Genomic DNA, 11,235 nt, shown 5'->3' on the forward strand with positions numbered 1-11,235 from the left:
GACCCGGGGAGTTGAGCTCCAAGGTGTTGTCATCACAATTTTATCGTTGCAGTTCTGGAATACCTGAGTTTTGCCGACATCGAAAATCTCTTTTATGCAGTTGTTGGTGAGATAACCTCGATAACCCAGTACTGGGGCGAGCTCGAGAGTATTGCCATAACTCGTATAACGGATGTTTTTCGAAGGTTAAGGTACACGATTTCCGAAGGTTTCTTGGTTATGTGTTGACGGATGGATACAGCTTGGATGTAGGGATTGTTAGTTTTGGGTGAGATATATATTGCTTCCCCTGTATCCCCAACACCAGATTGCATAACCAGAAAGTTTCGGGAGTTTTATAGGTGGGAATTCAAGTAGCTCCTAGAATATCTTTTCGATAGATGCATGATATGAGATTGGGGTTCGACGTCTAGTGGTCCGCCTTTCCACGGTCGTTTTTACAGTGGTCTCGCTGTGTCTTAAAGAACCCTTGGCTATGCTGGTTCGGGGACACTTCGTATGTCATGTGCACTGCCTTGTACATGATGGTGATGTACACTCGAGCCCGTGTGGGCCCCACCACGAAAACTTCGGATGAAATCTCTATCATATGTTTGTTCCGGCTTATTCTGCAAGCCAATCCTTGGTTTGGTTTCATTTGTGGTATTCGAGTTGCTTCAAAGTCAAATGTTGAATCCATACCTTTCCTAAATGGTTTTCTCGTATTGCTATGTGAATACTAATCCTTCTTGATCATCGAGATTGTCATGTTAATTCTTTTCCAACTGGCGTGCTTCTCTTCAAGTGGATCCGATCATCTCAACATCCGCAAGATCAATTCTAAGTTTTCTCAATGGTGTTTGTTTCATCCATCCCAAGTTGTCTTTGTTTTTCCCGCCCTCCCACCCTTAACTTCAAGGACTCAGATTTCTTAATCGGGTATCCATTTTATTGATGTGAAGTCTCTCCATTCTTTTCAATCATGTTCTTATCCGGTGATCCCTCGTGAAGATACTAACGGAGCTTCAAGTTCATCATCCTTCATTCTTTTTTCTTCTCCGGTGGATTTACCTCAAGCTTTCGGTGTTGATCATATCCTTATCCTCGTTCAAATGCTATCCCATGCTAGTGCCTCTCATAATTGTTCACCTCTCTCTATTCTTATCCGGAGTGCTCTAGATATCTCGGAAGATTCGTGTTTCCATTCTCAATCCGTCCAAGTTATTTTTAGGTTGTTATCTCATTCAAGCCATTCAATTCAACCGACGCAATCTCTCTTTTAAATCATTCAACGGTGTGTTTCTTTTGAGTGGGCCCTAACCCACAGGTCTTTTTCCATGATTTTACCTGACTCTTCTAATTATCAGGAGCCGTTCCCAAATTCTTTTCCAAGTTTGACATAAGAATGAATTATCATCAGTCATATGTCCTTCTCCAAGATCTTTCAAATTCTTTTCATCGTTGGTTCAACCTTTCTAATTTTCATCTCGGAGTGCCTCAACAATTTTGGTGGTTCTCGTCATCACTCTCAGCATGTGAAGACCGAAGAAGAGTTCCTCTTAAATCCTTACCCGTTCTTCCAGAGATTCATGGTTCTAGCTTGATGCCATCCTCTCATAATTGTTTTCGATTGTGAGAATTCTTTTCATCCATCCGGAGCAATTCAAGAGTCTTTTCAGATTGATTCTCCGTAGCCCATCATCTTAGAATTATTCATTCTCAGCGTGTACCTCTCGTTCTCCAAATCTTACCGGTGCTTCGTCCAAATATCCTCTAATCAGTTCGTGATCTCTTCGTTCTCATGTATCTAAATCCCCTCAAGTATCTTCATTCGTTTTTCAATTCTTCCCGGTGAATTGTGCCTTTGCTACTCTCTTTTTCAATTTTACGGTGGTTTGTTCAAGATTTCACTTCCTTCGTTATCATATCAATTCATTCACTGTTTCCAAATTCCACTGGTGGTTCCATCAATAGCTTCTGAAGTTTATAATATATCTCTCTTATCCTTTTCTATGAGAATAAGTAGTGTGCCAAATCCGTTGCTTGTCATCAATTTAAATTGGTGAAGAATACGCATAACATAATTCTTATTCTTGTTTCATCCAAGTGATTAATCCCTTCCTTCAGAGTTTGTTCATGAGGAATAAATTCTCGGTTCTAAGATGTTCATCTTTTCTTTCTGGAGTTCCAAGTTCTCTCGGTTATATCATCACGAAGCTCCTTCTAAATCATCGCAAGGCTTCACCTTGTGTTTTCAACTTCTCTTTATTTTTTAGCATCCTTTTATTACCGGAGTTCTTCATGGAGGCTCTACATGGTGGTTCATCAAGGATTTAATTCCTTATCGAAGTGTTCATCGAGATTCTTTCCAGAGGAGTTCAAGCATTCTTCATCTTACATTCCAAAGTGCAATTCTTTCTACCTTATCTTTTGAGATGGTGTTATCGCGATTCACATGTTGTCAAGAATGAGGTATTTTAAATCCATCAATCTCTTTGTTGGAGTTATCTTGTGTCATATTTCACCTAAAAGCCTTCCCTAAGGAATGTTGCTATTGTGGTGCTTATCAATGATCCAAGTTTTCTCCTATCCTCTCGGCGAAAGCAGTTTTCATCTCTTCGTTGATCTCAAGCAAGCAATTGTTTCCGTTAGTGGCCGGTTGTCACCTCATAATTTTGAGATGTTTTCCATAAGCCCACTACAAGCTTATTCGTTTCGTTGTTGGTTTTCCAACAACTCCACTCTAACCTTCTTGGAAGGGTGCTTTCCAAGATCATTTGTGGCAGAAGTTGGCATTTTCTTCTCCATTCCTTTATTCCAATGATCTATCTTCTATTCTTTCTTCCGAAGGCATTGTGATGTTGCTCTCTTCACTCATCATCGCAAATTGTGAGGATCGTGTTCTTTTCTTGCTTATCCATTTAACCGGAGTGTTGCGTCACCTCTTCAAGTTCGTTTTCATTGTATCAAGTCTTGCATCTCTTTTCAAACGGAGTGTTGTCCGATTTTGATCTTCCTTGTTCCTTGATTATCTCGTTTCAACCAGAGTGATTTCAATTCCTTCTTGTCCATTGTACTCGTCATTCATAGCTTTGCAACCTCCAAGGTTCACATGGTGTTCCTTGTTTCTATTTTCTACCGCAGTTCTCTCAATTGTGTTCAACTCCGTTGTGTTCTTTCTTTCAACTTTTCAACCTCTCAAGGTTCTTTGGTTTCACTCTTTTGTCGAAGAAGCAACTTAGATTTACCTTTTTCTCTTTCTCTTTCGTTTCTCTCCGGTGCCATCCTAGATCTCGGGACAAGATCCTCTTGTAGTGGTGGAATGTTGTAACGCCCCTAGACCGACGCTTCAGAAGACTTCCAGTTATTCTGAGTTTCGCCGTGTGTTTCTTTTGTGCTTGCTCTTTTATTTTTGCATTGCATCACGTCATCATGCCATCATATCATTAATTTTAAAAACTCATCTAAATAAATCGTATGGATCTTCGGTCCATTTAAATTGAGGAAACTCACATGGTGGGTTCTCTTTAAAACATACCCTCCCGATATTTAGGGAGATACTATAAAATATTCCATTGTTTTGGAATCACCCATGAACCCACTTGCATATTAAATCCCTTGGCCTTTTTCTTCTTCAAGTTTTGGCTCTCTAACCTTGCCAATATTTCTTTCATCATTTTCCGGAGCTCCACCAAAAATCCGAACATTTTTGGACCTTCCTTTTACCAAGTCCTAGTTCAAACCCATTTGAATTAAATTCAAATGAGTTTGAATTTAAATCTTTCAATCGTGGCCTTTCTATTTTTCTTGGAACGAGCATATTTTTGCGAGTCCGGGAAAATTGTCTCCATGCACAAATCCTTTCCCTAACCCTCTCTTTCTTTTTCTTCTCTTTAATTGTTTTCTGCTAAAGAAAAGAATATGAGGGAGAGAGAGAGACTAGCCTAGCCAGGCCACTTCTTTCTCCACCTGGGCCGACCCAACTGGCCTCCCAAGCCGGCCCACCTAGCCCCTCCTAACCCTAGCTCTAACCGGTCCATCCTCAGCACTCAAAAAAAAACCGGCCCATCCTCTCGTTCCCTGCCCGCCGCCAAGCCCCGCACGCAGCGCCCCACCTCCTGCGCTCGATCCCCTGGTCTCTCCCTCCTCTCGATCGCATCTCTCCCTTCGTTCTCCCGACCGCATCGCCAGGGAGCGCCCCCTTCGCTCGACCGCTCCTCCCTCCTCCGTGACGCCCCTGCCGGCCCCGCGCCCGACCTCCTCCTCGCCGCCTCTGGAGCCTCTCTTCCTCCCAGCGCCAGGCCCCCATCTCCTCCCCGCGCGCCCAACCGCCTCGTCTCGTCCCTGAGCGTGGCCAACTCCGGCGACCCGGTCACCTCTGCGCGCGACCACCGCACGCCTCTCATGGCGCCCGCATCAGCCGGCCTCCTTCCTCTCCTCCTCCATGGCGCCTCCCCTTCTCGAGCGCCCCCGCGACCACCATGCCTGAGCCGTCCCGCGTCCTCCACCACCACCACCTTGCTCCGTTGCCCGCCTCCCCTGCGACCTCGTGTCATCCCGCTGCCCGTCCTCGCCGGCACGCCCGACCTCTGCTCCCGGGCTCCCGTCCCTGCCTTCCCGGCATCCTCTGCATCCCCTGGCTGCATCGAGCAGCAGCATGCCAAGTCCATCAGCCAACCGCGCGGCTCGCCCCCTGCCTCGGCCCTCTTCGACCCTGCTCATGCCCCGAGCCTCCCGTTGCCAAGGAGCACTAGCTCCTTTGCCTTGCTGCCACGCCAACCGGAGTAGCAGCCCAGCCGGTCATCCCCTTTGGACCGCCAAGTTCCGCTCCGAACCTGTACGACTACACATGCTGATGCGTCAAGTACCTTGGAAGGTCTACGCCTTCATGGATTTCGCCAGGTTCACCGGATGCCTAGTACGACTGCAGGACCGGAACGCCTACTACATGGATACGCCAAGTTCTGCTTCGAACATGTACGGCTACACGACGACCCGCCGAGATCCCGTGAACGTCTACTTCCACTACCGCCGCCGCCGTGTACGACTACTTCCTCTACCGACGCCGTGTACAACTACTTCCATGATGTCCCGTGAACTCCTACTTCCTCTACACCGCTCCGAACTCGTTCCGCCCCGAACGCACGCTTGGAAGGTATAAGCCCCGAGACGATCAACCGTGGACCAAATGAATGTGTGTTGTATGAGATGCTTGTGTGTGCACCGCGTCCGAATTGTCACTCGTTTCCATGCCGCCGTCCCATGGGAACTCGGAAGCCGGGATCACCCCACCATCTTGCATGACTCGCTCACGTCACACTTCTCGTTTGCATCGGTATCTCACTCGAGTTATCGGAACCGATATGTTGCCGTGGCACCATTTTCGGAATGTTGCCGTGGCACCATTTCTGTTTCGCCGCCGTGGCACCTTTTTCCTTCCGCCATGGTGACTAATGCCTCGTAACATGCTCATGTCAACATTTTCATAATAATTGCATAAACTTGCATATATCATCCACATCATGATAACAACAATTAAAATGCTTAAAACTGTGTTTGCTTTAAATTGCTAATGACCTATCAAGGATTTTCTGGAATTATCGTTTGTTGTTTCCGGCCTCAATTAAACTTGCCTAAGTATGTAGTTTAATTATGCTTCACCTCTTGCCATGTTTAACAATATTTAATATTGTTGGGTACATAACCGAGAGAGAACTAAATAATTGATGTGGTGTTCCGTCAATATGCAACTCGTTGCATATTGAGCTCCACTTAACTTGTAGTGTTGTTTGTGCATATTGCCATGCCATGCCTCATTAAACCAGACATGCATCATACTTGATTGTGCATCATGCCATGATTATGCTTGTGAGTTTACCATATTGTTTGCTTCTTTCCAGGTTGCTTCTCTCGTTAGCTTCGGTTTCGTTCCGGAGTTGTGAGGATTCGTTCGACTACGTTCGTTTGTCTTCTTCATGGACTCGTTCTTCTTCCTTGCGGGATTTCAAGCAAGATGACCATTACCCTCGATATCACTTCTATCTTTGCTTGCTAGTTGCTTCGTTCTATCGCTATGCTGTGTTACCTATCCCTTGTTTACCATGCCTCTCATATTGCCATGTTAGCCTCTAACCTTTTTCACCCTTCCTAGCAAACCGTTGCTTGGCTATGTTACCGCTTTGCTCAGCCCCTCTTATAGCATTGTTAGTTGCAGGTGAAGTTGAAGATTGCTCCATGATGGATAGGATTATGTGGGGATATCACAATATCTCTTACATTATTAATGCATCTATATACTTGGTAAAGGGTGGAAGACTCGGCCTTATGCCTGGTGTTTTGTTCCACTCTTGCCGCCCTAGTTTCCGTCATACCGGTGTTATGTTCCCGGATTTTGCGTTCCTTACGCGGTTGGGTGATTTATGGGACCCCCTTGACAGTTCGCTTTGAATAAAACTCCTCCAGCAAGGCCCAAACTTGGTTTTACCATTTGCCTACCTAAGCCTTTTTCCCTTGGGTTCTGCAGACTCAAGGGTCATCTTTATTTTACCCCCCGGTCCAGTGCTCGTCATGAGTGTTGGTCCAACCTGTCAACCGCCGGTGGCCACCAGGGGCAACTCTGGGCTGGCCTACCGGAAGTTTGGACAATCCGGTGTGCCCTGAGAACGAGATATGTGCAGCTCCTATCGTGATTTGTCGGCACAGCGGGAGGCTTTGCTGGTCTTGTTTTACCATTGTCGAAATGTCTTGTAAACCGGGATTCCGAGTCTGATCGGGTCTTCCTGGGAGAAGGTCTATTCCTTCGTTGATCGCGAGAGCTTATCATGGGCTAAGTTGGGACACCCCTGTAGGGTATAATCTTTCGAAAGCCGTGCCTGCGGTTATAGGCAGATGGGAATTTGTTAATGTCCGGTTGTAGATAACTTGACACCAGCTCCGAATTAAAACGCATCAACCGTGTGTGTAGCCGTGATGGTCTCTTTTTGGCGGAGTCCGGGAAGTGAACACGGTTTTGGGTTATGTTTGACGTAAGTAGGAGTTCAGGATCACTTCTTGATCATTGCTAGCTTCACGACCGTTCCTCTTGCTCTCTTCTCGCTCTTATTTGCATATGTTAGCCACCGTATATGCTTAGTCGCTGCTGCAGCCTCACCACTTTACCCCTTCATTTCCCAAAAGCTTAAATAGTCTTGATCTCGCGGGTTTTGAGATTGCTGAGTCCTCGTGACTCACCAGATACTATCACAACAGTTGCAGGTGCCGATGATACCAGTGCAAGTGATGCAACCGAGCTCAGATGGGAGCTCAACGAAGATCTTAGTTGTTGCTATGTGTTGTTTCTTCTTGATCAGTAGTGGAGCCCAGTCGGGACGATCAGGGATCTAGCAGTTGGGTTATCTTCTTTTCTTTTGGCTTCGTCCATAGTCGGACTATGTGTGTATGTTGAATGATGTATGATTTATTTAAGTACTTGTGTGAAGTGGCGATTGTAAGCCAACTCTTTATCCCATTCTTGTTCATTACATGGGATTGTGTGAAGATGACCCTTCTTGCGACAAAAGCACCATGCGGTTATGCCTCTAAGTCGTGCTTCGACACGTGGGAGATATAGCCGCATCGTGGGTGTTACAAAAAGTGTTTTTGTGGCTCCCCCTGATGGTTTTGGGGTATAAGAGTATATATGGGCGAAAGAATTAGGTCAGGAGACCTACAAGGGGCCCACGAGGTAGGGGTGCGCCCTACCCCCCTAGGCGCGCCCTCCACCCTTGTGGATGCCTTGTTGCTTCTCTGACTTCATCTCCAAGTCTCTTGGTTTGCTTCTGGTCCAAGAAAGATCATCGTGAAAGTTTTATTCTGTTTGGACTTCGTTTGGTATTCTTTTTCTATGAAACTCTAAACAGGCAAAAAAAATAGAAATTGGCACTGGGCTCTAGGTTAATAGGTTAGTCCCAAAGTAATATAAAGTAGCATATTAATGCATATAAAGCATCCAAAACAGATAATATAATAGCATGGAACAATCAAAAATTATAGATACGTTGGAGAGGTATCAGATACTGACTACCTTGTCGCTCCATGAGCGGTCCAGGCACACAAAACAGATGTTCATTTGAAATTTTAGAGGTGGCACATGCAATTTACTTGGAACGGCCAGGTAATACCGCATATAGGTAGATATAGTGGACTCATCTGGAATAACTTTGGTTTAAGGATTTTGATGCAGAAGCAGTATTCCCGCTTGGCTAGCAAATAGGTTGAGGAGCGACTAGCTAGAGACCGAAAATGGTCATGAACATGCATTATGAATAATCAACATTTAATACTAGCATGACTAGGATATAAACACCATGAACATAAATATCGTGGAGGCTATGTTGGTTTTGATTCAACTACATGTGTGAACATGTGCCAAGTTAAGCCACTTGAAACATTCAGAGGAGGATACCATATCATCATACTACATCACAATCAATTTAATGCATGTTGACACCCAAGATAAATCATTATCCACTCCTAGATACTTAAGCATGGCATGAGAAACTATAATCTCTAATTGTCATTGCAAACATGTTTGATCATAATATGTTGAATCATGGATACTGAGTTAAACATATTTACAAAAACAAAAACAAGTTGACTTCATACCCGCTTTTCCCTGCCACAGTCACTTCATCAATTATCGTCATTATTGACTTTCACTTGCACGATCGAATGATATGAAAATAATAATAGTGCAAGAGTGTCGTGGACTAAGCTGGAAACTACAAAATTTTATTCAGAGGAGAAGACAATATAATATGGGATCTCTGTTAGATCAACAATAATGCATATGAGTGCCACTCAACATTTTCATCGTGGTCTTCTCCTTGGTACGACTCAACAAAAGAAAATGAAAAGAATTTCAAAGAAGCACACTGAAATATTTTTGGAGTTTTTAGTTTTTCTTTGAAGGAAGCAAAAGAAAGAAAAACAAAAACGAGAAAAACAATTTACACGGGAAAGCTCCCAACAAACAAAAGAAGAAATGTTTGGGTTTTCTTTTAATACTACAACTAAATTAAACTAGGAAGAAAAACCGAAAAGAAGCAAGAAATATTTTTGGATTTCCTTGAAGTTTTTCAAACACACAAGAAGAAAGCAAGAAAATAAATCTAGCATGGATAATAAAATGAGAAAGTATGAACACCGACAACTGGAATGAAATGTGTGAACATGAATATAATGTCAGTGGAAATACGTACTCCCCCAAACTTAGGCTTTTGGCCTAGCTTGGTAATCACCATCTGTAGCCTCGATAATAATCAGAGTGATAACTCACAGAGGCCCTTGGTGCGGCCTCCTCAGCCCGTCGGGCAGCCTCGACCACCGCATTGTACTCGAGGACCTCGCTCTCAAGAATGTAATATCTTCTTTTATTGTGATAATCAAAGAGAGAGGACGCAGGAAAAATAACATGCACAATGGGATTTTTATTGAACATCAAGTTGTAGTTATAGTCAGTGGTTGTGGGCTTAATGAACTTATGGCGCTTCATGGCCTCAAAGTCTAAGTACTGAGTAGGTAGAATGGGATCGCTAGGCCAAGGTGACACACCCAGCTCCTTAGCTACACAGGAGGCATAAATACCACCATAAAAGTGGCCACTATCAGCATTGCATTGCAACCTCCATGCAACTATTGCTCCAAGATTATAACGTTTAATTCCTGTCAGAGCAGTGTGTATGAGGCTCAAGTCAGGGGCACACATTGTGGTGCTATCCTGTTTGCCCATGATGCATTTGCCATTAAAGAGTGCAAAGTAATGAATTTATGGGAAATCTATACTTTTTATTCTAGCTTGTGTCACTCCTCTATCCTCACCGTAACAGAGAATAGTCAACAATGACTCATACTCAGATCTTGGTGGTTCATCCAGTGAATCCTAATATGGAAATTTACATGCAACACAAAAGGCTTCTAGAGGCATGGTAAAAGCATTATCATAAAGGCTAAATGAAACTCTAGACTCACGAGGATGATATTTAAATTTCTTAGGGAATGTCTCTGTGACGTTGAGATGTTGGCTGCACTCATCTACGATGAAGGGAGCAAGCTTGGCGTTGTGAACAAATTGCTCAAATTCTTCCTTGATACCTGCACCTAGCATGAACTCCTTACACAGCCAAAGGCATGATTTAGTGTCGGCGTCACGCATCGAGCTTGCACTTGGCTCAACATAGGACGGTCACATTGAGCTTCTGCTTTATGATGCCCCTGAGGACCTCCTCCTCGAAGAACTCCTTCCGAAGAGGTACATTTTATTCACGTAAAAATTTCTGAAATTTTTGGGTCACAAAATTTTGTCAACAAAACTTCACGAGATTGATAGCAACTACTCATATGGGTGCCTAGAGGCTATATTAAGCATTCAAACTACTTAGAACTCTAAGAATTCAACATGCAAGCCCATCCTACAGCAGCACCAAGAGTAGCTAAATACTCAAAAATTAAACCACTAGAACAAAACTAATTGGATCAATGGAGGAGTCACATACCAAGTAGCAACCCCCAAAATAGTTTCAGAAATGGAGATTCGATCAAAGAGATCCAAATCGCGGGTTTGAGAGCAAGAACACGAGAGAGAGAGAGAGAGAGAGTGATTTTTTCTGGAGGTAGGTGATAACTTGGGCTAAAGAGATAAGTGAGGGTACCAGGGGCACCTCCTCGTGATTTTATTTGTGCCAGAAATTCTCAAATATTTAGAAAAATATCATGTTAAAATTTCAGGTCATTTTGAGCACTTTTATTTTTGACCACCTTTTTATTGGACGGAAAATTCAGAAAACAGGGTAAACATGGCATTATATTTTATTTAACTAAGAATAACAGGAAAAAAAGGTTTTTCATCATGAGCGAATAGGGTGGCTATATCATTTAATTTAGTGATATGTGCCACAACAGTTTCAGTTTCATAGCCATGGAAAGGATCAGATTCAACAAAAGTAATTAACTCTGGGTCGACAGAGAATTCATAATCCTTATTAGTAACAAAGATAGGTGAAGTAGCAAACTTAGGATCACATTTCATTCTAGCATTCAAGGATTTTTCTTTAAACTTGACTAATAATTTCTTAAAATCATCTCTATCCTTACAAGCAAGAAAGTCTCTAGCTACCTATCCATCCATAACATAACCCTCAGATATCTTAGGAAATTCAAATCTAGGAGAGCTAGGTCTAATAGGTGTTTCATAGTTTTCAGTTTCAAAGACTTCATCAG

General features: G+C 43.5%; 1 protein-coding gene across 1 annotated transcript; it reads left to right on the forward strand.

Annotated features, from left to right (window-relative positions):
* Window positions 1–1,991: 1,991 nt before the first annotated feature.
* On the forward strand, window positions 1,992–5,121 carry LOC123090208 (proline-rich protein 36). The gene is made up of 3 exons (XM_044511617.1): window positions 1,992–2,001; window positions 3,932–4,838; window positions 4,910–5,121. The coding sequence occupies exons 1-2, from the start codon at window positions 1,992–1,994 to the stop codon at window positions 4,765–4,767; spliced, it is 846 nt and encodes a 281-aa protein (XP_044367552.1). The 3' UTR covers window positions 4,768–4,838; window positions 4,910–5,121.
* The last annotated feature ends 6,114 nt before the right edge of the window (window positions 5,122–11,235 follow it).

The sequence above is a fragment of the Triticum aestivum genome, chromosome 4B (assembly GCF_018294505.1).
Source record: "Triticum aestivum cultivar Chinese Spring chromosome 4B, IWGSC CS RefSeq v2.1, whole genome shotgun sequence".
NCBI lineage: Eukaryota > Viridiplantae > Streptophyta > Magnoliopsida > Poales > Poaceae > Triticum > Triticum aestivum.